Raw genomic sequence first — 27,797 nt, 5'->3', positions numbered from 1 at the left:
AGTCATGGAATTGCAAACCTTTTATAGACGTAATCAAAACTCAGTCTTCTCCCTGTGAACGATTTAATCAGCCGTTATGAGCTGGGTTTTGATTTTTTTAAAAATTGACATTATATTTCAAATAACCCTTTCCAAAAGTCCACTTTTATTTCCCCTCATAACTTTGTTCAGAATGTCACTTTTATGTTGAGTTGTCACGTTTATTTCATTATGCCACGGCCCTTGGCTCTATTGGCAACTAAGTTTTTCAACGCACAATATTTAGTAGGTTAGATTACGCTAGCTCAAACAACAGCAATTAAAGTTTTTTTTTTTTTGTAAATAATACAGACACAGTAAGTGATCGGTATTTTTGCTTTTCGTTCGCTTGTCAAAGCTGCTCCTGCCCTGTAAACTGTCAGATGTGCTGTAAGGTAGGACTATTAGTAAGTTCAAACAATATGAATACAATGTGGTATGTTATGGCAAAGACACGATGAAATCAAACATGACATGAAATAAAAGCTATATTATGAAAAAATGTAGAAAAAATAGGTTTTTATTATGGAAATAACTCAAATGAAAACATAAAGAACTCGCCAAAAAGGCGTCCGTTTATTATGAAATAGAGTGAATTCTTTAATTTAAAAAAATCTATATTTTTTGCATTATTTGCTAATGCATATTTTTTTATTTAGCGCTGAACACTTTAAAGATCCATAATCCCAGAATTTTAAATGACTATAAGCCTAGCTGGGGGGAAATGCTGCAGTTTTTACTTACACGTTTTTATGTTTTTCCACAAAAGCAACAACAAAGAAGTGAAATCACTAATATTTAATTTATCTGACATACAAACACGCTATTTGCACTTGTATGAGGGTCATAATTTTTAAAAATGTTTATTTAAAATGTAAAATATGCAGAAATAATGAAGTGCTAACGGCTACAAATGGGGAAGGTCGGGGAGCACTTGAAGGCAACACCGGTAAATCCACTGACAGGCTCCTGTCATGCCGCTTTCTGACAATTTGTAACGTTAACTTAGACACAGAAGAAGCGACACTTTGGGTTTTTAACATTTCACTTGATTGCCTTTTGTTGCGCTTACTTCGTATCTACCGTCTTTCTGGTTGAATTCGCGTTTCAGCTGTGTCTGCGTTTAACTAGCGTTACTTGGTTGAATGCTAGTTAGCTCATGTGTTTGGAAGTAAATGAGCCTGAACGTTTGCTAGACCTGCCCCTGTTTTGACGAGCATTTCCTCTTTATTTCAACCACATGCTGAGACACTCACACACTAGTTGAGCAGATAAGCCGCAGACACTTCATCCTGACACCCTGAGTAAGTCATAAACCTCCACATCGCTGCCAGCCTTTTAACAGCTGCTTCACACAGACCGGCGGAGGTAAGTTTGGCTGAACTTTCTGTCCAGTGTGTGTGTGTGTGTGTGTGTGTGTTGTAGCTGTCCTTTGTATTCCGTTTGGGCGATTTGTGTAGCCAAAAAGGTGTCTTTAAAATCAAATTGAATGAAAGGTAGATCACTTTTTATTTATTTATTTTTATTACAGGAAATGCAGCATGACTGCTTGATCTTTGAACAGTTTAAAGTCTGGATTAATATTAAAGTAAAACATTGTTTTCAAGGCTTAAAGTTTCACTAAATATATTTATTTAAGAAAAAAAAGTCCACATTAAAGTCCCTTAAAGTCATCAGGCCACATCTTCCAAATGATTAACTGAAACGTCTTTAAAGAGATATCTCACTGATTAATTCTTTCCATAATCTCGAGTGTCTGTGGTGATCACTGGGGCCACATGTGTCCTTTTGATTGAATAAATATAGAACAAGATAAGTAAACTCAATAGATAAGTGATGACACTGTGATGGATAGCACTGCCATTTAATGTCTTGACTTCATAGATATGCTTTTTTAGTGTTTTATATATAGTATATGTGTTGCAAAATTACCAACTTCCTATAAAGTATGTGTCACTTCTGAAGTGTGTGTGGATGAGCGCCTTCATATGTGCATACACACACGATTCAGTGTGGTTCATTACTTTCAGTACCCTAGTATTAGTGATTATGTATATTTATGATTACACAATCATGTACTTGAGTGTATGTACTTATGTGTGGTTGACTATGAGCTGTTCTTTCCATTGTTATCCTTCCTGTCTTATTTCCTCTCTGTATGCATTCCTCCTGGTGGCCGACTGACTGCAACGCTGTCACATTAAATTACAATGAAAGTCGCTCAGAAGCTCCACACCTCTCTGTGTCAAGTGTCATAAACTTTAAATTGTTCCAGGAAGTCATGAAATGTGTTTTAAATCTGAAGAAAGCAGCCATTTCATACTGTATTTGCATGTAAAATGTTGCAAAATGGTAGTATGGAAATCTCTGTGAGAAGATAAATGAATGTTTTCCAGTTTTTAATTAACTGGTTGCACCAAACACTGAAGTTGAAGCTGCATTTTGACATGCTTAATGCATGCTTGATGATTAATGGCTATGAATAAATGATTAAACAGGCAAATCATGTTATATAACTAGGCCATCGAGTTGGAAAAAAAAGGGCCGCTTGCACTGCTTTGAAGTAGACTCTACTTTGATTTAGGCGAATGAATGTGGAGCTCTCAAAACAGGCCACATGGAGGGAAGTAAGATGTACTCGACATAGATATACTGCTCATTGTGTAATGATAGGAAGTTTGGAAAAAAGCTGAAGTTGTACTTTAGGGATTTAAATGATTTAATAAGGAAAATACCAGGTTTTTGCTCACTCTGACTTTTTTCTTTTCTTTTTTTCTTCATCTTTGCACATTGAATTTATGGTTTTGGACTTGAAGATGTCACTTTTGTCTCTTTGAAACTGTGATAGACATTTTTTGTAACTTTCTGTTATCCTTTTGATGAAATCATGATTGATTAATCAATAATGATCCTTATTTGAAGCCCTACACTTATTACAAAGTAAAGCACTGGCTGAAATAGGGTATTTGATTTAACCTTTCTTAATTATTACCTCCGACACATTAATGTTTTGTTTTACACAGCAACAAACAGTCGGTGCTGCTTGTATGTTGACTTTATCTTATCCACACTGTATCTTCTTTGGCGGTATTTTTTTTTTCTTCATAAAAAAACTTTACAGATAGCTATCATGTGTAAGTGAAGCTTAATTGGACCTGGGTAGAGTGTCCAGACACAGGAGGGCAGTGTTACACTGACTAATAGTGGTGAAACTGAGTCAGAAAATCAGTGAAACCTGCCATTATTTGCATTTGCGTGTTTTTCGGCAATATTTCGATCTTCTCTCCTTTCATGTGTTCCGTACTCTAGTGCTGATTTCAGTTTCATCAGGGAGTTTCAGTAATGTAGGTTTTCCAGGAAAGGAAATTTGAATTTAAGAAGCAGATTAATTTGCATTCTTGAGCTAAGCCTGAGTAATAATAATCTGCATTTGTTTCACTGCAGCTCTTGAAAACATGCAGGTGCTTTTTGTGTGCTGTTAATGATTACAGCTCTGTTTCATGGACCTCAAAGTAAGGGAGTGTTTGTGACGGGGTAAATTGCAAAAGTGGGCTATTGTTCTTTCAGTTTTTGTGTTTACTAATTTATTCATCATCTGCTTGGTTTCACAGATTGGGAAAATCACAATGTGGATGGAAGGAGTGGAACAATTTAAGATTCCCCTGGCTTAATACATGGATTGTATGACTAATGGCTTACTGTAAATGGTACGAGTCACGGTCTGAGTAGTTTCATCTCTTTTCAAAATCAAACACTGAGGGTGTGTCTGGGTCACTGCTGCTGCTACTACTACGGCATGCAGGATGGGCCAAACTCGCTCGGATCTCTCGCACAGCACCGCCACCCCAGGCAGAGCGAAGTGGAAAGCGGGCGAGGCAGCCCATCGACTCCGTATCCGCAGATTTAGAAGCGGAGAGAAGCCACGGAGTGACCAGCTAAACAGGAATCCGATGAAAAACAAAGTGCTGTCGTGTCTGGGAAGGAGAAAGCGAGACTCCAGCCAAACTGAAGAGGATTTAGGTTGCGGAAACGCAGCTGGAGATCCAGAAACGCGCCGCGGACACAGAGTGGGAAAGTTGCCGAGGGACGAGGTTGTGTCGGCGGTTGGGGAGCACCGAGCAGCCCCGGGTTGTTTTGAGACAGCACCCGGCCTACCGGATGGTAGTACCGAAGCTGTACAGCACGTCGTGAACCGAGAGGCGACGGCTGGCCCGTCCGATGCGTCTGGCTTGGAAACGCGGACCGGTGAAGTCAGCGGTGCGGGCTGCGAGGAGCGAGAGGACAATGCCTCGGATCCCCCGACGAGGGCCATGGAAGATCAGCCGCTGGGGGGAAACAACCAGGATCGCATTGTGTCTGAGGTCAGAGTATTAACTGGTACCAGTCCGAGTTCAGCCCCGCTGCTCACCTCTGACCCGGACACTGAGCGGACTGTGTGCAGCTTGCCCCCGGATCCACATTTGGATGGTGGGCTGTCTGTTACGAAGGAGGCTGAAATGACAAAAACTGAGTGTAGTACCGTCTCATGTTCGCCCAAAGCGGCCGGGGACCAAAACAACTGCTGTCCAGTTGAACCCGAGAGCCAGAAGGAGTCTGATCAGACCCAGCAGAGTCCCACAGGAGGCCAAAGTTTTCCAGGAACTATACCGAAGCTCATCATAACCAGAGACCCCAGTCCGACTCGTCCTCAGGTGACACCGGCCGTGCTGACCGTCCGGCTCAGCACCGGCTCCTGTCTGGATCCCCATCCGGACGACGAGTCTCCCTGCTCGGACAGCGGCTGCGGAGGGTCCCCGGCTCTGATGCGCTCCCCGAGGAAGCTGTCCAACTCTTCCTCCATCGGCCTGTCCTCCGCCTCGTCCTTCGAGGAGTCCGAGGACGACTTCACCAGCAGCGACATCGAGTCCAGTCTGTCTCCGGCCCGGTCTCTGTGCAGCCCGGACGATGGGACAGGGGTGAGTGCCTTTGAAATCATGTTTTCCCCTACAGACAGCTAAAGTCATCTATGCCATTCATTCATCAATAATCACACATTGCTTATACGTGTTTAACTGTACTGTATGTCCCATTTATTTTTCAAAAAAACTCACAGCTGTACTCACAGGGAGGGAAAAATCATAAACCTGTCTCACTGTTTGTGCTATCAAAAAAATGAGTAATGTAAATATTGTGCAATGACTGCATACCATAGCAGACATACAGTGTGTGATTAGGGCTCTGTATAAATCATGGTGTCAGGCGACAATGAACACACAGGTATAAATAAAGAGGCTAGTGGAAAAATAAGGTAGTAGAATAGATGTAACATGTCCTGTGACAGCTTCAGCCACAGGCGCATTGTGTAACACGACTCAGGACTTTCATGTTGCCATACGTAGAAGGTCTTCCGGGGTCCATTGGACCTCAAGAAAGAATTTGTGCAAAATATTTGTTGGTATTCACTATAGACTTTGATACTATGTTAAATAAATTTTCTGATAAATGACATATTTTTGGTTCCAAATGCATGACAAATGTTCCTCTTTTTATATTAAAAAAAAAATCTTCAAAAATAAAAATTAAAAAAACAAAAAAAAACCCCAACACCTAAACCAAATGGCCTGGGGTCCAAAAGACCCCAAAAGTCCCGAGTAGGGTTAATCATCAGATATCCAAGAGGAGCATGAAGATGGTCACTCATGGATTTCCACACTGACTTAGGACATTTACCCACCTGCTGTGCACGAATAAACCCGGCACAACAAAGGTTCTGTTAGTCAGTGTCAGTGGTAAACACATATGATGTCAAGGGTTAAATTTTCCCATTCTGTTTAAATCTACGTTATATTGATGTTTTATGGTAGTTTGTTACGTTAAACAGTTAGTAAGGCCTTTGTCATAAGAGAGGTTTTCTACTCAGTGTGTGCTTCATGGTGGATCTCTATCACCAATTACAAGCAAAGCGACCTTTGAAATAATTTGTCTGTTGTGTGCTTTACAGTGTGAAGAGTTTGACTCACGCCACCCTGATAATGAAACATGACTATAACAAATTCAGATCAAAGGAGAGAAAACTTGCTTTTAATGTCAATCCCCCACTTCTGCGTCCTTCAGCACCCATGCCTCATGATCACATGGCTTCAATGAGCTCAGCTTTGGGGCTGTTTAAATACTGTCTGAATGCATTTTTGAATTATTTGTCATCTGATCACAGTTGCCACCTCACACTGTAAACCGACTCCACCGATGCTATCAGAGTGGGTTAGTTTAAAGCTCTAGAGGCTTCAGGTTTTCCTCTCCTCCAGACATGAAATGTAGTTTAGAGTTTCCAAGTAGGAAGTTGTGATGTTTCTCCCCAGTGTCAGAAAGCTTTGATGTGCTGTTGACTAACACGTGCTAGGAATGTCTTAAAAACAGGATGTCTCCACTGGAGACGGTCTTCCAGTGTCTCCACTTCTGTTCTCGGAAGCATGTGAATCCTGACTGTCCAGGTTTTCTGTGCGGGCCACGTCACCGAGCATTCTTGTTGAAATATTTTCAACTGTCACTGTGCTTTTCATATTGCTCTGAGCCAGACACTAGAAACCTGGCAGAGGTTTTTGTAATAATCTAGGCCCAGTAGTTATTTTTCCACAGCAGACAGTCCACCCTCGTCAGGAATTTTCTTCTTTATTCCCCCAAAGGAGAAATACAGAAAAACATGAAAAAGTTTGGATTTCAGTTTGACTTAATGGTAGCAGTTTGGAGCACGTACAGGCCCCCTTTAACACATGTTCCTGCTGTTAGTTTTTGTCCAACACACTTTATCTGACAGCTGCACTAAACACTAGTGTCCTAACAATCACTGTGAGGTAGAGATAGGCTCTGATCGATGTCTAATAACTTATTGATGTGACTCTGATGCACATGTGTACCACAGTGAGAGCTCAGGTCATCAAAATGAAGTCAGTCATGTGGACTGTTGAAGCTTTTCAATTTTTTATGTGATATTTTATCTCAGTTTCCCAAATGTGATATAGTTTGATGACAAAACAGAACCAAAAGTGCCTACATATTTATCACACACATAAACCTTAACATTAATTAGTGTAGATAAGACACTGATTAGCAAAGATAACATATATGAAACATCGATAATAGGTTTCACATTAGTTGTGACATAAATCAAGCCTTTTTATATAAGCATTCCTCCCTCTCTCTATATATATGTGTATCTATATCTATATATCTATATATATATATATTCCACCCATCAACTGTCCTTAGCTAGGTGAAACATGTATATCTCTCGTTTTGTTTTGTTTTATTTTATTTTATTTTTTAAATCAACAACGATTCTGGCCTACTTATTTTTTCCTACTTCTTAAAGATTGAATTTAACTATTTAAAGTATTGTTTTTTTTGTGTGTTTACCCACAGCTCTATTTTTAGATCGTTTAACCTGCTGTTTGGGTTTTAGCTGTGAAATGCCAGAAAATGGCGTGAAAAAATGTTTTGTTTTGTACATCTAGTTGACAGTGTTGCGGAGTAGAGAAAAACAGCAAATCCTCACATTATAGAAGCAAAAGTCTGGAGAGAAAAATGGTTGAAACAAATAATCAAATAGGAAATTGTTGTCTATTAGTTTCAGCTTCAGACACCTTTTAGCACTTCTCCCAATGTGTTTTTGAGATTGTTGTCTTTTATGCACTCAAACAATATTTTATTTTTGATGTTGGATGGTGGGTGGATTTTAAAATACAGCTGGTTTAAAAAAACAAAAAACAAACAAACAAAGGGTCCAACTCCTGTGTTGGTATTTATTAGTCACATTTGTGTTTTTCTGTCCCCATGTCAGTTAAATCATAGGAACATCGTGTGGGGAAAACACACATTTCTACACACGACAAATGGATTGATTCATTAGCAGTTAGAGTAATGAGCTCTTGAATCAGCAGGTCAGTGGACAGTGTAATTTCCTGGCTATTATACTGACAGCCAGGAAATGAGCAACCTGAGGAGTTGCACTTGAGCTTCTGTAACAAACAGGATGACGCTGGCCTGTGGTTTCTGATAAGAGCTAATTTTAATGGGACTTTTTGTCCCCTTGTAGTTGAGTAAAAGCTCTGCAGTTATTATATTATTATTATTATTAGACTGAGGGTGTGTGTGTTTATTGTTGTTGCATTTAAATGCTGGGGTCACGCTTTCAGCACTCAGCCAAACCTTGCATTTACATGCGCGGTGACGTGAGCAGATACTTGCTCACACATGCATACACTCACAGTCGCAGCGATGCCGTCTTGTATTCAGAGTTCAGTGTGTGTCATGGAAAATTGGGCTGAAGGCTGAGCCGGTTGCTAGGCGACGTCTTTGCCATATATGGTACTTTTTTTCTCCTTGTCTTGCTCTCTCTCTCACACAGACGGTATCTACGCTGTCCCTGACATTTGAATGCTATTCGATGTAAATTCCTACAAACGTCTGCTCGGCCAAACAATGCTCATATTATTTCATATTTATCCCAGCTTGCTCCCCTCCTGTATGAGACACTCTTTCTCCCCCCGTGTTCGGCCTTGAACTAAAGCTTAATATTTTCCCTTGAGACACTGTGAGACACACACACAGTGGAACAGAAAACAAGAGGAAAATGAGGGTAAGCTGGCAAAAGATAAAGCGCAGACAGACAAAAACATGCTCTGAAACTTTGAACACGTAGCCTACACGTGATGATTATTCCTATTTATGCATGCTTATTCACTCGTGAGCCACAACTGCAGACTTGTCCTCGGTCCCACGCATCACTCCTACAACACTTACACACAAAATCCATGGTACCAAAAAAGTCCATGCAGCAGAGATAAAAATAATAAGAAGAAATGTTTGTTTGAGTGGCATTTTTATATATAAATGTGTATCGATATATTTATAAATTATGCTTTAATGTATAATATATCGTGTGTTTCTATAGTATGACGGTACAAATCAACACTCCTCGCTTATCGCTCAGAATTACATAGTGCAGCACCTACACTGAAATGACTTACAATGGTAAAGGAAGTATGCAAATCCTTTACTTTAGTAAGAGTCGCTATACCACATGTAAAAATGTTCCATTACAAACAACTGAAGTGATCCTGTATGGATAAATTCACAAGACAAATACACTTTTCAAACCTGCATTCACTTCTAGTTAAAAATACTCGATACACCACCTAAAGTGGGGCTTTTATTTTAAAGCTTAGAATAAGGATTTATTATATTATCATACAAATGAAGACTTTCAGTAAAGTGATTTTTATTCTTAACTATTTTTCCAATGAATAATTTCAGCTATAAATAAATAGTAGTGGAAAATGGTGAACATCATCATAGCAGGTTTTGGAGATCAAGGTAACACAAGAAATGTCCAAAACCTCCTGATATTTTATTCATTCCAATTTGAAAGAAGCAAAAGCAACAAATCCCCACACTGCAAATGACCTAACTAGCAAATTACTGGCATTTTCATAAATTCTTGAATATCAAAGTTGCTGTTGTGTCATCATGTAAAATTTGAATTAGATAAAAAAATAAAACAAAACAAAACGCACAGACAAACTCAGAAAGAGTAAATAGTAGTATAATATTTAAACAGTCTCTTTTCTGAAGATTGTTCTCATTGTTTGAAAGCTGTGCCATCTTCTGTGTCTTCAGTGGCCCACCACAGCTGAGCTGCTTCAACACTGAAGACTCGTGTTAAAGGGAAAGGGATGTGGTTTATATAAACTAGTTTTGAGAAAAGAGCTCCGACAGTACCTGAAAACACGCTCGGTGTATGCACATGTTGTCACTCCTGTAGCTGATGATAGTGGTCTGACAGGTTCTGCCTTGTCTTTGCACACAAACACACACCTCTGTAGGTTACATAGGAGTGAAGAACTTGTCATGCAGACAAAAGGAGAGCACTGGGAGGGTATGGAAGAGCCTGTTGTCCCTACCCCCATGCTGCCATGTCGGTCATGAGTCTGGCAGAAGATTGGCTCAGCATGAGGCTCAGGATAGGCCCTGTGGGGATTAGGGGACGAGAGAGAGCAAGACAGAGAGGAGAAGAACAAAGGTTATAGTGAGAGACGGAGAAGACAGCTTATTGTGTGGAGGTTTGTACCTTCAGGGGGACTGGGTGAGTGATTTACGGGAGGAAGTAACAGAAAAGGGGACTTGTTCAAGCAGGCAGATTGTAGAGAGAAAGACAGCTGTAGGTCGGTAGGTGGATATGCTTGATGGCAGCAACAAAGATATTGAGAACTGAGAAAGTGCTAAGAAAGGAAGGGAGGAGCGACAAAATGTCGAAAGAAGAGAAATTAGGGTGACCAAAGAGAGGCTGTGGAAAAGGAGAGGGAGTCGGTGTGAGAGCTTATTACAGATTATTTACTAGGCAACACAAGCCTCAGTTTACAGCAAGGGTTTACAGACTGACTGAAGCTACATAACTGGAGTAAGACAGAGCGGTAGCAAGTAGATGACTGTGAAGGAACTCAGGCCAGCAGGGAGGCACACGTCCCTGGTAGTGCTCGACCGGGGAGACCCTGTGCTGATGGTGCAGGGAGTTTTGTCCTGGCTGCGTTCTCGCTTCGTCTCCGGGGCAGTGTGCGCCTGTGTCAGCGCCTGCATCCTCCTCCACTATTGCTCTGTGTGCCAGGTAAGACGTGTGTCATGAGGAATTTGTCTAGAGAGCAGCGATACAGGTTTGAATATTGACTATCTTTGCCCCAGACCGTCAAATGCGTTCGCTGAGGTCATGCTTCTTCAGAAAGATGATGTGATGGTTGATTATACAGAATATTTGGCTATGCAAAATGTGATTGCTTACGCACTGTCTTAGTGCTGCTACAGTGTGACAGTTGTCTGGCACACGTTCTGCAGTTTGTTCTGTGTAGCTGTCATGAACTCTCTATGTGGGTTAAGAAGCTAGTAAGCCGGCCAACCAGCTGGATCATCAAGCTGTAATACTTTATGCAATCAGTTAATTTCCCAGAATTCAGTGTAGTTGTGGCAAGTACTCTCAGTTGCCATGTTATTAAACAAAGCTGTTGTAGCTAAAACTAACGCTTTGCAAAGGCGGACTAAATAGTAGAGGCACTTGGCACTTCCAAATGAATAGCACCACAGATTTAAGCCTCTGAAACAACACCTGTCTCAAGCATTTCAACATTACAACCCTCATCAGGGCTTTATTGTAGCTCGAGCTGCAACAATGAACCGTTTAGTGGAAGTTACTAATCAACCACCAACTAATTTCATCTGTTGGTTTGAGTATATTTTTAAGAGGGGGAAAAAGTCCTAATTGTAGGATTTCATCTTTATAACTGCGATTTCTTTACTCATCTATAAAATTAAACTAAACACCTTTTTGATTGTGGACAAAAAAAGACATCTGAGGATGCCATCTTTGGCTTTGGGAAACACTGATGGACAGTTTTGACCATTTTTTTTCTGAAGGGGGAGACCGTAATGGAACATTCTTGTAGTCCATGTGACTTCTCCCAGTGTGACTATTGTTGCTGTCATGTGAACCACAGAGGGACCCTGGCAAGGAAGTGTTTGTTGCTTCATGACGAGTACTGGAGACATTCCCTGGATTCCAACCCCAAATCAGGAGAGGAGGGACAGGGAGGATGAGAATATGATGAGAATAAAGAGGCGAGCAGTTGAGGGACTTCCACTTGATTTAAAGTGGGGGGGAAAGTGAAAATAACACAAGGCAGGAAAATATAACCTAGAACATGTGGACAGTGCACATTCATCAGCGTCAAAGCTTTGGGGAATGAGAAGGAGGCTTGGAAAACAATAATGAAACGAAGGTCTGTGTTATATATATATATACATACAAGCGTTATATAAGAGAGAAAGCAGAGATGGCGGAGGTTTGACTGTGTGGGGTGAAATGTGACCTCAGTGTGGGATGGATATACAGGATGAGATTGCAGTACTTCTGTTTGAACCAAAACAGCAAGACTTTTTGTGCATTATTTGTTGCAATCGTCGACATATACCAAAGCCCCCTTCATTCCCAGCAGAGTTAGTTTTTTTTCGCAGTGCTGGTAAATATTAAAGAGGCACATTCGACTCCACGGAGGCGGCACATTAGGCTGTCAGCATGAAGCAATTAGTGAGCCTGATGCGGATGAGAGAGGTGAAAGAGGAGAGGCTGGAGGTTTGGGTGTCTGCTTCACCTTCCTCTCCTGTCACCCATCCCGTGACTTTCATCTGTCACTGCAGTCTTCTTTGGATGAGGCTGCTAATAATAATGATTTTAAATACCAATTAAGATTAAAGATGTGAGGGGTTCGGTCCTCAAACAGAGGCTTCTTTTACCGTGTACAGTGTGCAGGCAGGAAATGTCAATCTTTGACAGTTTCCCCCCCACACATAACATTGTTAATGTAATAACGCTTAAAATGGAGTTGATTTCAATACACTATATCTGACCATATTTCCATATAATCAGACTTCCAGTGCAGTGCACAGGCATGCGTTTTATATCTAAATATCTTGATGAAGGCTAAAAAGGTTTGTGTATTGCAGCTTCATTATATTTTAAATGGCCCTGTTGTTTTAAACTGTTGAGTAAACTAAAAATGACCCTAGAGTAAACATACCCACAGTAGACATTTGTATTTTGCCCCTTCTATTCAGAATATCGCCTGAGTCTTCATATTTTCTTTATAGAGTGTGAATCTTACATAACAGGTTCATAATTATCTCCTAAAGCAGCATTTTGAAGGCCAGTCGCTGGTGGCAGTTTGACTCACCGTGTGGAGTATCTGAAGGTGGAACGCTTGTTGTGTTTTGTTGTGGATTAAGGTTAAGAAGGTGGTTTGTACCGTGATTTTTTTTCCCACTCAGTTTGCTGGGAAGGCTCTAGAAAAAAATCTTCAGAGTTTATTTTCAGTTTCTCTAGAGAATGTTAAGGTTGACTACTGGTCTGCGCAATTTGCTTTTGAAGAAATCCTGACTAAAATATAAAGCTCAGATTAATCCAGAGAGACTGTGGAGGTGTGCAGGAGGGAAAGATGCTGCAGCAGGTAGATTTATAAATAAATCTACTGTCAAGAAATGAAGAGATTATCTGTGAGGACAGGCACATTGCAGTTTTACCTTCAACACCATAGAAAACTTACTGCATTTGCTCTCATTTCTGTTTCACAAAAGTGATTTGTGAGCACTGTTGTGTCACAAAAATCCCAAAATGTGACAGTAGCCTAATTAATTGATTGCCACTGGCAACTTCCAGATATGTTTCTCTGTCTGGGTCAGCAGTACGACATCTGCTTTGATTAGTAAAGCATGTCAAAACGAGTAAGGGGAATTTTTCTCATGTTGCAAATCGTGGCGTCAACGTCGCATATTTGTTGAAATGCCGTTGCTGTTTCGTCACTGTTCTCGGCCCTGGGGTGGCGAAGGTTATGGTGGGGTTAATCTGTTGATGCGATTGAAGGCTCAGTTCACAGCCGTCTAGTATTCACTCTCATTACTTTCTGCCTTTCACTGATAATGCTGACACTAACCAGCTGTCTGACGAAGCAGAAACCAGCTGGACAGTTTGTCTACGTATGGAATCAATGGAGAGCAGTGAGAAAGTTTTGTCTTCTCATCCTATTTCAAGACCAAATCTTTAATCCAGTTAGTCACCTGGGATGATTGAACATGTGAACAACTCGTGACGCTGATGTACTAAATAGATTCTGCTAAAACTATGACAATTTTCTATTTATTGTTAAATAATGAATGTGAAACTTCTTTCTTAATGAGACAAATTATTTATAATGTTTGAGTTCATTTTGATCTTGTGTGGTGTTGGGCCAATGCCAGCTTTTTTTGTCACCTGTAAAAATAAAGTTACAAAGAAATACTTTAAAATGCTTAAAGCCCTTAAAAGTTTCATTAAAATCAGTTTTTTTTTCTGACCAAGTAAACAAAGTAAAAGTCTTTAGAATTTAACGTACAAAAACTCTGTTCAGCTGACCTAAGCAGATTGTTTTGTGTCACTTGTCATAAGAAGTAGATTATCAACATTGTTTTTCAAGGTCTTTAAACTCTTAAGTTGCAAAACATTGTGGTTTAAACTCAAATAAAGCCTTTTTTTCCTCTCCTAAGGTAAACACGGACCCACAGTTTCCCCTCCCTGTGTATATTCTTGCATTAGGACTGTTTTATTGTGACAGAGTTTCAACAGAGCAGCTGGAGAAAGAATGCAGAGCAGAGATAGGCTGAGCAGTGAGAAGAACAGCCATTTATAGAAGTAGTTTAGTTATAAAAAAAGATTAATTTTATGATTATAGCCTCTTGTCCTCTGCATTTTATTGCTCACATTTACCTGCTTTGCCTCACGCTCCCACTTTGTCTTTTTATTAAACCATGACTGCTTCTGTGTTTAACAGTCAATTGCAAAAAGGTAGGCATTGTAGGACTGTATCTGCTGCAAAGTTAAAAGAAGCGAAGAGACGTATGAAATGATGTTGTTTTCCTGTCAGTAACACACACACATGCCCACACACATTCCCATGCAAAACGGCCTGTCCATTTGTTGTGATTTCCCACACACACATTCCAATCAATCAATGTCAGGTTCTTCTCATGCTGCTTGCGTCAAAGCCCCTGTTGCACACTGTCCTTGCTCTGGTGTTTCCCAACACAGATAACCATTACGCACACACACAGACACACACTTTAGGACAGTAAGGTTCTGTTTTACGACACCACAGTGGTGGCTTTGGTAAATGTTTTATGAATGGGCTTTGTCATGTACGTTTTGCACCTGGCCTTGACTAAAGGGGAGGGTCTGTCCAATGTCTACTGATATGTGTGTATGTGCACACTGAAGGTGTGTTTTCCTTGTAATGTCTAATCACTCTGCTGGCCTGCATCTGACTCAGTGCTTTGTTTGACCAGAAAAGAAAACTCTTTGGCTGATTAGTCAGTGCTTCATCTTTGTCATTGGTGTGACCAACCACAAGAGGATGACAATTTTTTTTGTTTTTTCCTCCTTTAGAACAAGTCCTGGCAGAAGCTGAAGACCATGGTTCACTGGTCCCCTTTTGTCGTGTCCTTTAAGAAGCGTTACCCGTGGGTGCAGCTCGCTGGCCATGCAGGTATGCAGAAATATGCACCATACATGTCTGTGCTTATCATTCTTGAAAGAAATAGTTTTTCAGTAAATACACTTATTAAGGTTCTTGCCAAGAGCTGGAAGAGAAGTCGTATCTGTCTGTTAAACATTAGGCTGCAGTTAGTTTAGCTTAGCATAAAGACTGGAAACAGGAGTTAACAGTGAGCCTGACTCTGTCCAAAGGTAACCGCACTTCTAAAGCTCACGCGTACCTCACTTGTTTAATCGATACACAAACCAAAATGTAACGACAAGTTGTGGTTTCTAAGCTAGCTGTTTTCAGCTTTATTTTTAGTGTACAGATATGAGGGAGGTGTTAATCCTCTCATCTGACTCACAGCAAAAGCAAATATGCACACTTCTGAAAATGTCCGACTGTTCCTGTAATCCTCATTCTGTCTTTCTTAGGTAACTTCCAGGCCGGGGAGTATGGGCGCTTGTTGAAGCGATACTGTGAGTGTGAGCAGCAGTGCCTACAGAAGCTGATGAAGGACATTCTGTGTCCTTATGTGCCTGGATATTATGGTGTAGTGCAGAGGGACGAGCAGGACTATAACCTGATGGATGACCTGCTGGCTGACTTTGACTCACCCTCCATCATGGACTGTAAGATGGGCAGTAGGTAAGACTTGGCACATGATGAACAAAGTGGTTTTGTGTGACATGCATTTTACAAGACTATACTGACCGCAGAAAGCAGAAGACAGAGCATTTGCACACATTTGATCTTTAACCAGTTTTCTGCACTGATTGAGTCAAAATAATAGTGCAATAAGACTAAATAACGGCATGGCCTCAATACAGAAAAATCTAATTGAAGTAGAGATAAAGAAAATTAAATATTGGGCCTTTACTTTTCAGGACATACTTAGAAGAGGAGCTGATAAAAGCCAGAGAGCGTCCACGTTTGCGAAAGGACATGTACGAGAAGATGGTTGCTGTGGACCCCGGAGCCCCTACAGAGCAGGAGCGAGCTCAGCAGGGTGTCCTGAAACCACGATACATGCAGTGGAGGGAGACGCTCAGCTCCACCGCCACCCTGGGCTTCCGCATCGAAGGCATTAAGGTCAGAAGTTGTCCCGGACATTCAGTGCTAATAACATTTCTGGCTGTAGTTCTTAGGATGCTGCGTGTTTTTTCAAGAAGTAAACCCATCAGTAGAAGTAAATATTTATCAGTGTATTTACAAGACAGACCACACATGCTAGAGTGGAAATGTCATCACAGTAGGTTAAAGGTTTTCAGCTGGATGCCCAGCCATGAAGAGGACTGTTTGTTCTTTCGAAAATAAATCTAGGACTGGTTATCAGGGTGTACCAATAGTGGATTTGCATGCTTCTCAGACACGAATGAAAATATCTGATGACACGCTGTAAGCATTTAAGGAAGCCCGCTGTGGCCTCATTTTCCAGTTGAACTAGTATTTGTAGCCAAGCCCTAACAGGCAAATTGATTTTAAGGTTGTTGTTTACACCTGCTTCCGCAGCAAAACACACTATTAGAGCCTGTGCTCGCGCTGATAGTAACATGTAACAGGAGGATCTGCAGTTGAACTGATCCAGGGAGCTTTAAAGTACTTTCTGAAATGAATTATTGTCCTCGTGCAGATCAAAGTACTGTTATAAAGAGAAGAACAAGATGTACAGGATCTTATGTTTCCCTTTTGCAACAGAAAGCTGATGGAACTTGCAACACCAATTTTAAGAAGACGAAGCACAGAGAACAAGTGATGCAAGCCTTGGAGGACTTTGTCAATGGCAACACTCAAATTCTGGTATGTTATTAGTTCACCGCTTAGTCCTGGAAATGCAAAAATGTTTTTTTTTTTAACCCTCTGAACCCAAAGCATTTCAGGGTGTTTTTTTTGCTCCTGTCACATTGTGTGGACTCATTTTTCACAGCAATAGAAAATCATCGGCAAAAGGTAGAAAGAACTCAGATGTCTTTAGTACAGCATGGCACTGTTACAATGACACAAATCATTTTTAAAAAAGAAAAGGTTGAATATCTTGTTTTACAAAAATTGAAAAAACCCTGGACTCAACATATACATTCTTCCAAGCGCCCAAAAGTGTTATCAATAATATTCTTGCTCTTGTGTTCTAGTATTTTACTGCTTACATTTTTTTCAGTTGTTTCCATATTGTTTATCTTCGCTGTATTAACACAGCCTGCAGTTCAGCCAAATAGTCCTAGAATTTTAGCTGCTAGACTTTGTTGCACAGTTTGTTTTTTGCATAATCCATTTAGTGCCAACAGTTTGTTTGGCAATTTTTAAACAAGAAATGAAGAAAAAAAAGTGATGGAATCTAACGTTTTTTGGTCTTTATTTTTAAACATGCCTTACAAACTCATTGGCAAGTTTTGGGGTTCAGAGGTTTGAAGAAAAGGTTTGCGTTTGATATGAGTTTGATGAGAAGGTTGTCCTGACTTACTGTGGCTTTACCGTCAATATAAAGCTACTACTAGCAACTGCTTAGCTTAGCTTAGCTTAGCATAGAGACTGGAAACGAGATGAATCAGCTCGCCTGGCTTTGTCCAAATTAAACAAAATTCACCTGACAGCATCTCTAAACCTTATTTATTCTCAAGTTATTGTCTTGTTGTTTAGTCATAGACCAATCCTGTCCTGCAGTCACTAGCTGGTTGCCTAGTAACTGTTTCTGGCCAAGAAGTAGTTTAACAAGCTACGCACAGCAAGTTATTTTTACATGTCAAGTTTTTTTTACAAGTTAAACATAAATTATATAACGTGTTAATGAGAGAACTTTAGAGGGGCTGCTTGGTGGATTTTGTTACGTTTAACAAAGATGAGCTGTTGTCCCCCAGTCTCTACGAAGTGAAGCTAGCCAGCTGCTGAGTAGCTTCATGTTTACTGTCCATACAGCAGTTATTCAAAACTACTGAGTGGTATGTGCATCAAAGAAGACTTTAAATTCAGTTAAGTAGGAAAGAAGAACAAAAAGTGTAGTTTTGGCTCTATTTTGTAACTTCCTCTCAGTGTCCGTTCTCACACTCTTATTCCCTACATCTCTTTTATTCTTCTCTTTTTTTTTATTTTTTAGAAACTCTACCTGCAGCGGTTGGAGGAACTCCGCTCAGTCCTTGAGCAGTCACCATTCTTTAGGACACACGAGGTGAGACACTCACTTTTCATAATTTCTCACCAAACCTGTTGTCTGAGTTGTATGTTGGTGATATCATCGCATCAGCTTCTGTACTGAATCACTCACATTCCTAAACTCACCCCATCTCACTGGTTTCTCCGTCACAGGTCGTGGGCAGTTCTCTTCTGTTTGTGCACGACGCCTCGGGGAAGGCCAGGGTTTGGATGATCGACTTTGGGAAGACGGTTCCCCTGCCGGCCCCTCGGACCCTGGATCACAGGACTCCCTGGGTGGAGGGCAACAGGGAGGACGGCTACCTGTGGGGACTGGACAACCTCATTGACATCTTCAGCAGTATGCTCCCGCAGACCTCTTGAGAGGGAGACTCAGAAAACTGCAAGAAAAGATTGGTGGATGTTCAGATGGTGCAAGAAAAGGAGAGAAAATCACAAAAACTAAGACAGATGAGAAGAGAGCCACCAGTTTTGATTACTTTTTTTTAAGACCCACTGCATAATCCAAGTCCCACTTGTACCTGTGTAAGAAAAGGAGGCAAAACAAATGCAGGATTTCTGTTGCAAAGTGGAATATGCCAAAGGCTGACTATGTGCATTATGTGGTACTTGGACGCAGGTGATACGAGCTGAAGCGAAAGGTAGAAGAAAGAAGAAGAGGGAGAATTTAATGCACAGTTGAATTTTTGTCTCATGAACTTCAGCTTATTTCCGGAGAGTATGGACCTCTGGCTGTCACTTTTTCCTGCTCATCTCCCTCCTCAACGGCTCCCTCTGTTGGTTGGACGTGCTCATAGCGGTCGTCTCTCAACCATGAACTTGATCCGGACGAAGATCTTTGTACACAATCTCCATGGAGCATTGAGAACTTTATTTTTGTCATGGACCACTTTTGATGTTTGGTAACACTAAAACACTGGTCAAACCACGTGTTCAATAACTCAGTGTGTAAATACAGTTTAATTTAATTTTTTTTCTTGGCCTTGGTATAACCTTCTTAACCTTGTTTGTACAATTTCTGTGCCTGGCATTTTAAAGACAGAGCTGTTTGATCATTCCAATGCAGTGGACTCCTGCTATTTTCCTTCCAAAGGGTTCACCCAAGTATAAACTGATTTACATCTAATCCCAAAGTGAAACTTCTGATTTTGATTTTTGTATGATAATGCAGTGAAATGTCTTTTATTTTTGTGTGTACAGTAAGCAGCTTGGCAGCCATGTTTGTCTGGAATTTGTTGCACTATGGATCCTCATGAAGCCATTGAACAAAACAAGCGGTGCCTCTGTGTGTCTTAAGATGGAAAGCAGCAGTGGTGTACTGGGTTTACAGCTCAACCCGAATTTAATTTGGTGTTGCTACTCGATTCTCTCTGATCAGTGTCGCATTAGGGAGTTTTACAGTAAAACAGCCGAGTGAAGGGTGAAACTGGAAGTACCTAATTTGCATCAACTTGCACGTGATCCTAAAACTGGAAAAATCCAAACGTGACTTATAATTGAAAGGATGATGTGTGTTTAAATACAAGCAAATGACGTTAAAACATGAGGACATTGCTGTAAACCTCACTTAGCTACACTAAGCAGGAAGTTTGTGAGTTTGAATTTTTGTATGCAACACTGAGAGTTTACAAAGTATCGACATTGTTAGATATTAGGGCAGTGCTTGTGAGCATGTCTGTCATTCCTTCACTGGAATGCAGCAGGTCTGTGAACATGACAGTGTTCAGTCTTCCAGATGTCCTTTTGACGGTGTCAAGCAGCACTGTTTGGATACGTATGTGTGCGTAGGCAGTTCATTCAGCGCACAAATTTCCTTCATGAGTTCTAAGTGACATCATGAAACTGGAATTTAAAGTCAGGAATTCAGTTTTTTCATCTCTAAAAAAACAACGTTGGGAGAGAGGAATAATATAGTGTTTACAAAGTGTTCTAATTCTTTGCCCACAAATGCTCTAGATTTGTAGAAAGGCAAACTATCAGGTTTTCAAACTGGGTGCTGCTTTATGAGCAAGAAAACTGGATTCAGAACCACAGTTTGTATTTTAAAGGCAGCATGTTTTAAAGTTGCAAGACACACACAGACTGGTGGAAAAATGCTTATAAATCTCTGCTTTGTCCATTTGGTCATGGATTGCAATAAACTGAAAATAAGAGTTTGCAGAGTTTGTTTTATTTTCTCAAACGCACAATCAGATCATACATTTCGTACAGGCAGTGAATGAAGACGACAACATAACAGATCGAGTTATTTTGTACTCAGGCAGTAATGGAAATGTGTCATTTTCTAAATCTGAAAGACCAAAGTCTAAATTTCCATGAAAACTACAAAAGCTTCTCAGTCGAAATCAAACGAGTGACAGAACGTAGAGGTAGAAATCTATGAATTGTGTATTGAAATATTCCTGGACACTGAGGTAATGGTGTATTTCTTGGAAATTTAGTTTTAGAGCAAACAATCAGATGTAAACATGTGTTGTTGGTTTACCCCTCAAAAAAAAAAAAGCTCATCAAGATAGAAGGCCATATTGATGCAACAGCACTGTCAGTTATTTTTAATAGTTCACTCCTGCATATTTCAGCTGCAAAGTACAAATAGAACTAAAGCTATTAAAGATGCAACCTTCAGAACCACTGGATGTCCCTAGAACAGCAGCATCTCGGGCCAAAACATTGAGCATGTCCATCAAAATTCCCTTTACTTTCATTTACAATCAGAATAACAAAAAATAATTCAGTCACAACAATTACCTAGCACTCTAAAATAAACTGAAATGCCACAATGAGTTGTTCTGGTCTTTGTGTGGAAACAAAGACAGAAGCAGAACAGACATGGGTAGAAAACGAGTTGCTGAGCAGAACCTCAAAACAGCAGTAAACTCTCACACTGAGCTGTGCACAGAAATTAGGTAAATAACATAAATAAAAAACTTTTAACTCTCAATCTGTGTATAAACACAGGAAGGGCAAACATTTTCAAAAAGGGGAGGGACTCAAATACACTAATATGCTCACATAACCGGACTGGCTGCAAAACAGAGAACTGAGAAATCCAGATTCCAACACACAAACGAGGTGCGACCTTAGTCTCTGCCATGACTTCACTATACCTTTGCATAGCAGATCATTGTTTGCTGTAATATTAATGCCATGTGCATATTCAAAATCTTAAATTCTGCACATTTAAAGGGAAGGCTACTCTTTCTTAATTATGCATACCATTACATATTTTCACATAACTTCCCTACGCATCCACAAAGTGCACACAGTTCCATTACTGTGATGTGAATACAGCCCTTGTGGATTGATTGAAAAACTTGGAAAAAATCAGCATGACGCATTGAAATGCCTGACTTTAAATGGGTCATACTGGATCTTGAGAGTTCAGTGTGATGTCTCTCAGCAGATTAAACTCTGCTGGGTCCTGCTAATCCGAGCAGCCTCACACTCCTTACTGCGTCTGTGTCCTTGTGTGGAGCAGCACCGCCTGTCCAGCCAGCCCAGCTTCCACCCCTCCAAGAGGAAGAACGTACTGGGTGCCATCGTTTGCTTTCTGAGGGTCCATCTCCTTCAGCTGCTCGTTGCTCTGAGCCACGTTGTCCAAACTCCACAGCTGGTAGCGCAGGCTTTTGCCCTGCTTAGCCAGGATGTAAACCTCTTTGACTGCCGTGGTGCTGACCGGACAAGGTGAGCAGCTGTCGGCGGCGAGGCATAGCCAAGGCAGAGTGGGATCAGGCTGGGTGTGATCTTTGCTCACAGCGCCCTGGTCCACGCCGAGGAGAACACCTGGAATCAAACAGTATGGTCATTGTGTGTATGGGATGTTTTTAGTGTGCCAAGATTACCAGTAGGCGTTGACCGATACTGTTGGCGCTGATAAGATCAAGAACCAACATTTAAATTTAGAATGACTCAAATTCCAGTGATGACTAAAGACAGAAACATGCAGCGGCATGAGGGCCAAAGCAGTGCATTTTTACTTTTTTAAAAATGTAATTGTTTTTTTTTTTAATGATATGGATAATGGCAAAAATGCAGAATATGAGTTCTAATAATCAATTGAACTCCTATGACCAGTTAAACCAGGTCTACCTCAGGAAATTCACCATCATAAAGCTGGTTTAAATAAGCCTGACCTGGGTTACCATGGAAACATATCCCTCCCAAGTCGCCTGGACAGTATAGTTTTCAGGTTTAGATTCACCTCAGGCTTAACTGACTGCACTGTGAACCAGTTTATAGAAACATTTAAAATGAAGGCACTTAATTGCCTTTTCATCTCAAAATATCTGCACAGTGTTCCAGTCAACATCTGTGCTTTTAAATGCTTTGCAAACTAAATAAAACTGCTTTGACACATGAATGACCTTTGCCTCATTGAAGGCATTTCCACACTTCTTCTAACTTTAAATGTCATTGCATAAACTTACATGGACCCAGAGGTTCCTGTCTTAAAAATGAGAGTATTAAAACTTGGGTATCACTGACACCAATCAAGGAACATAATCCAACTGATGAAGCACTAATTATCATACTGTCATGCTATAAAAAAGACCTGAGTATTTGGTAAGTGAAGATTGCTTCATATCATGCTACATCTAATACACCCACATGTTAATTTTACAGCTGTAATGATACAAACCCACACTGAGCTCACAGGTAATTTCAGTTCACCTCCATGACATGCTGCAAAATGCTGTTTGCTTGGTTTATTGTCCTGATTTTGTTTGTCTTTGTTGTAACATTTTATTCTCTATATTATATGTGAAATACGTGTTGCTTTGCAGCTGCAAATGTTGTCTTAACATGCACTTTATCTTCAATTCTAATTGATGTAATCTGGTCTCAGGTCTGTTTTACAGTGATGAAATCAACCAGACTTGAAAGGGACTCAGACATCAAACCAACTAACAAATTGATCCTGGCTCAGTCTTTCAGGGTAACTTACGACATGTTCTTCACACTGAACCACCTCTATAAAACTCTAATAAGTGACTGATCTCGTCTTACCTGAAGCGACGGCCCAGTGTGCTCTCTGGCCGCCACGCTGACATGGCTCGTGGTTGAAGTCTTCATCATACCTGCGTATGCTGTCAAGGAATTTTCACATGATCATAAACTTCTCTATTACATTCAGTAGTAAAAAAAAACAAAAACAAAAAAACACCACAAAACTGAGTGTTTTCCTTCAGAGTCCAGGATACGGGATGAGAACAGGCTGCCTCCCCCACAGGTGTGCAATGACAGCTGCAGCATTATTATCTCTCAAACCTCCTGAGAGCAGCTCGGCCTTACAGCCACAAACCTCTTCTGCCAGCAGGGCCATGTTTTCAGCTGACAAAAGAAACATCTTAATGAGAACATAAAGAAACCCAAACTCCATAAACTCAACATAAAGTGAAACAGCATTTTAGATTTTAAGATGCTGTGAATCATAAAGAGTGAATCACCACTAAAACAAATGTTAGCTGCAGAAATCTGTTTATATAATGACCACATTTCTAATTACAGCCTGCACCTGTTTCTTGGATCCAAATGTCACATTTGCATTTCCATTATATCAGAAAACTTCTACTACTCCTACACAGAACTGATGATGCTTAAAAAATATAATAATGAGGAACAGCAAGGGTGTTTTTAGGAGGGTGGTAACAAAAAATATGTGAGATTTATGAACATTTAAAAGGGTAGAAGTTAATAAGTTGAACTTCTTCTTCTACTTGTTTTCAGATATTATTTAAAAGTTCTGTTTTTTCTCTCTTTTTGTTTTACCTTTATGGTATTGTGGCATGTCTGAAATAAATCAATTCAATTAAAAAAAAATGTTTAAAAATGATGACAGAGACTCTTCAATTGAAAACAGACTGACCCAAAAACATTTTACACACTTTGAATACCTGAAAACATTTCACCCTGAGCTGTGTATCCTCGGCTCAGCGCTGTCTGCACCACGGTGTCCATATCAACACTCAGCTGTGGCTGCCAGAGGTGAGCAGCCATCCACAAAGCCACCAGGCCACACCTACAACAAAAGCAAATACCTCCCTCACACCCTGGCATGTTTAATGACCTAAACATAAAAGTCACAATAGCACCATTGTGTTACACATAAAATCCTTGTGGTAACAGTTTTACTTGTCTGTTATATGCCCGATGTCTCAGTCAAATGCAAATCTTGATAAGATGCCATAGTTTATTGACTTACTGTGGACCATCCTGGATGAGGGAAGGCACATATGTGTTCACAAGTATCCACTGCAGGTCCTTCCTAAAACTGAAGCACAAACAAATGACACTGCATAAAATAAAAGCCACTTCTTCCACAAAAACAACTCTGTTTTTTATCCTTTAGACAATTAGCTGATGGTTTATTTGGGCAAACTCTTTCCTGGAAGATATTTTGACAAGTCAGAGTGGGAAAAGCACAAGTGTAAATAAACTCATCAGTGTTATCAGCAACACTTATGTGTTTCCTGCTATGACAAGTCAAAATGTCTGCAGTGAAAAACACTTCCTTAATAGGCTTACTTACTCAGTTTTTATTGACTATGTGCCAGAGACACACAGATTCAACTCTAAGGTAATTTTTGAGCCTGTGTTGGTTCTGGATTATATTACAATCTAAGGAGAGGTGTTTCCAATATTTTGTCACTCATGCATTTGAATTGAGTGTATGCAACATCATTAAAACATATGAAGTGCAACCAACAGTTCTGTATCAACATTATTTGATTAACAGTTCGGTTCACAGACTAAGAACAAGGTTATGCATTACTAATTTCCCGAATGCCTTGAGGGACTTCTTCAAATTCCTAACTGTCAATTGAGGCGAGGGAAAAACAACAAACACTTAAAAATGAGAAACTGTAATTCAAAAAACATTTCTGTTTGTCTCTAAAAAAAAATAGCATATTAAAATTAGTAAACACAATATAGAATAAACACCTCTGTAACAGTGGCAACAAATAAGTAATTATTGGACATGTACATTTAGTAATCTTGTGAGCGATACAAAAAATGAAATCTGCTCTATTGAGTGTGGCAGCATGTCTGTGTAGATTCTCAGTCATCCAGGTCATGGTCATCCTAAGATTTTCAGTTCAAAGCAACTGGACTTCTCTTTTTGGTTCTTGAAAACATGTCAAATCTCATTTAAGAGGCTTCCTGAGTTCTAACTAACTGGTTGGGAGTCCAAGATATTTACTGTCATACCTAAAAAGAAAGACTACACACAGATCAGTAGCTGCTGTTTGACTCCAAACTCCCACAGGAACACAAGCTGGAAGCTATCAGAACCTTACAGCACCAGACTGAGAATGTCCCTTCCAAGACAGAGGGAAAAGAAAAGAAGCATGTGCGTACTAAAGAAGCATTTAAAACTGCGGATATCCCAAGTGGGCATAATGAGTTGGCAAAAAGATCGAGGAAAAACAGCAGCACAACATAAAACGAAGAATAAAAGAAGAAGAGCAAGAACAACACTGTCATCCTGTATGTAGCTGGTTTGTCTAAAAAAAAATGGTAAGGACTTTCTCCAAACACAACATCCCAGTGCAACACTGAGATAACAACTGATCCATCTTAAGACTAACACATGATAACACCAATACAGTGAGGAGTGCACAGAACTCTATCTAGTACGAGATGAAGCAACTGCATGGCTCAGCACAGGACAAGACTGAGTAGTACACCTGTATTTGGGGCGGATGTGGCTCAGGTGGTAGAGCGAGTCGGTCAGTGATCGGCGGCTCAATTCCGCCCTATAACCTGTGTCATGGTCGTTATGTCCTTGGGCAAGACACTTCACCCACCTTGCCTGGTGTGAATGCGCATGAATGGTTTGTTTGAGGCGGTGGTTGGAGGGGCCGTAGGCGCAGGATGGCAGCCACGCCACTGTCAGTCTGCCCCAGAGCAGCTGTGGCTACAATCGTAGCTTACCACCACTGGAATGAATGTGTGTGAATGAATAATTGACAGTGTTAAGTGTCTTTGAGTGCCTAGAAAAGCGCAATATAAATCTGATCAATTATTGTTACTATTATTATCTAAAGGATAACGGACACTCCTTTGAGGACAGTGATGTCCACAGTCTGGACAAAGACGACAAAATGGTTTTGGAGAACAGTTAAAAGAAAGTATCTATGTTAAACTGGAACAGCCATCTGTAAACAGGCGAGGGGATCTACAACACCATTTATCAGGTACTTATAATGCAATCTTCAGATTTTTGCCCAGAAAGGTTTACCAGCATTAACTGAGGGACATCCCTCCCCTGACAGTTTCACAACCATGTACACCTCGAGGCATGGGGTTGTTAACAGGCCGTGTGTTTTGGGAGTGAGAATAAATTCCTGGGACTCCCAACCAGGCAGTTAGAAATTAAGGAAGCCTCTTGGATGAAAGGCAAAATTTTCTCAAGAACCAAAACAAGAAGTCCAGTTGATTAAAGCTCTTGGGATGAGCGTGATGTGGGAAATCAAATGTGCCGAAATAAAGACAAAGAATTTCTCTGGACAAGAAGATAAGCACTCATGGTCAAAACAGAAGAGTTTTAAGACTACATGTCAAAAAAAAAGAGTTGGTTTTCTCATCTCACCTGCTTTCCCTGTGACTGAGCAGTAAGCGGGCCTCTGTGTGATTCCCCTCTACAGCAGTGCTGTGGCTGGCTATGACCTGATACAGCTTCTTCTTTGATGCTGAAGCTGAAGGAATTGGTGGACATGATGCAGGTAAAGGCGGAGGAGGAGGCGGAGGAGGAGGTGGTGACAAGGGACTGTCCACTGACATCTTCTTCGAGCTCCTTTTTTCTGACAGAAATTGCAGTTCAAACAGAAATTAGTATTTGGTACATATTTGCCAAGGAGCAAGTTACAGCAGGTCTTCACAATCACCAACACACTCGATAAACGCAGTCATTCATACAACCTGCTCCTACCTGCCCACCCCTGCTCACAACTTAGCTAGTAGCTCAGGGCGAAAAGAAGTAAAGTTAAGTTAACTCGATGTTGAATGCTGTTTGGGTAGAAACCAAGGTGTAAAAACGTTCCCATGTTATCGATTAAAGGTGATGTTCTCATTGTATTTTGTATATCGAACCTGTACTCACTTTTTACACTCGCAGACCGAGCTAACGGCACCGGGTGTTACGTTCCCATATTTGGAAGTATCCTCGCTCCTTTCTTCTTCTCTCTTCTTCTTCTTAAACTTCTTCTTCGCGTATTGTTGGATCACACACTAACAGTAATGTGTCACACCGCCCTCCAACGCGCTTACTAACCCAAAGAAATCTAAATTAAATGAAAATATCCGATTATTGACCGCACAGTCATGAAGCAAAATAAAAGGATTTAAAAGCACAACTTTCAATTGTGATTCTATAGTAGTTTTTTTTTTCTTACAAATATTTTAAAATGTGGTAATGCAAAAGCAAAATCAAATCAAATCTAAATACTACGGTGGGATAATATTTAATAACAGTCACTAGTAAAATACATAAAGTATGAAAAAAACTGTGCAATGGTCACAAAATCTGACGGGACAGAATTTGGTGTA

At 40.4% G+C, this 27,797-nt stretch overlaps 2 protein-coding genes across 2 annotated transcripts; one reads left to right on the top strand and one right to left on the bottom strand.

Annotated features, from left to right (window-relative positions):
• The first annotated feature begins 1,077 nt into the window (after positions 1-1,077).
• itpkcb (inositol-trisphosphate 3-kinase Cb) lies at positions 1,078-20,405 on the top strand. Its single transcript, XM_008282528.1, has 8 exons — positions 1,078-1,386; positions 3,630-4,973; positions 15,011-15,110; positions 15,536-15,749; positions 15,989-16,193; positions 16,800-16,901; positions 18,193-18,264; positions 18,402-20,405. Exons 2-8 carry the CDS (start codon positions 3,822-3,824, stop codon positions 18,609-18,611), a joined length of 2,055 nt encoding a protein of 684 aa, XP_008280750.1. The 5' UTR covers positions 1,078-1,386; positions 3,630-3,821; the 3' UTR covers positions 18,612-20,405.
• On the bottom strand, positions 20,397-27,479 carry actmap (actin maturation protease). The gene is made up of 7 exons (XM_008282529.1): positions 27,348-27,479; positions 26,842-27,052; positions 24,451-24,519; positions 24,143-24,267; positions 23,450-23,579; positions 23,256-23,326; positions 20,397-22,031 (listed from the first exon to the last, which is right to left on the bottom strand). The coding sequence occupies exons 2-7, from the start codon at positions 27,030-27,032 to the stop codon at positions 21,697-21,699; spliced, it is 921 nt and encodes a 306-aa protein (XP_008280751.1). The 5' UTR covers positions 27,033-27,052; positions 27,348-27,479; the 3' UTR covers positions 20,397-21,696.
• Between the last annotated feature and the right edge of the window lie 318 nt (positions 27,480-27,797).

Source organism: Stegastes partitus, unplaced genomic scaffold, assembly GCF_000690725.1.
Source record: "Stegastes partitus isolate 25-593 unplaced genomic scaffold, Stegastes_partitus-1.0.2 Scaffold275, whole genome shotgun sequence".
NCBI lineage: Eukaryota > Metazoa > Chordata > Actinopteri > Pomacentridae > Stegastes > Stegastes partitus.
This window is presented reverse-complemented; position numbering and strand designations above follow the sequence as displayed.

Excerpts from the sequence above, each read along its gene's own strand:
- itpkcb (XM_008282528.1), top strand. The coding sequence starts at position 3,822 with ATGGGCCAAACTCGCTCGGATCTCTCGCACAGCACCGCCACCCCAGGC. Across the intron at positions 16,194-16,799 it reads TCCGCATCGAAGGCATTAAG|AAAGCTGATGGAACTTGCAA; the intron begins GTCAGAAGTTGT and ends CTTTTGCAACAG. Across the intron at positions 18,265-18,401 it reads CATTCTTTAGGACACACGAG|GTCGTGGGCAGTTCTCTTCT; the intron begins GTGAGACACTCA and ends TCTCCGTCACAG.
- actmap (XM_008282529.1), bottom strand. The coding sequence starts at position 27,032 with ATGTCAGTGGACAGTCCCTTGTCACCACCTCCTCCTCCGCCTCCTCCT. Across the intron at positions 24,268-24,450 it reads CTCATCCAGGATGGTCCACA|GTGTGGCCTGGTGGCTTTGT; the intron begins GTAAGTCAATAA and ends CTTTTGTTGTAG. Across the intron at positions 23,580-24,142 it reads TCAGGGTGAAATGTTTTCAG|CTGAAAACATGGCCCTGCTG; the intron begins GTATTCAAAGTG and ends TTCTTTTGTCAG.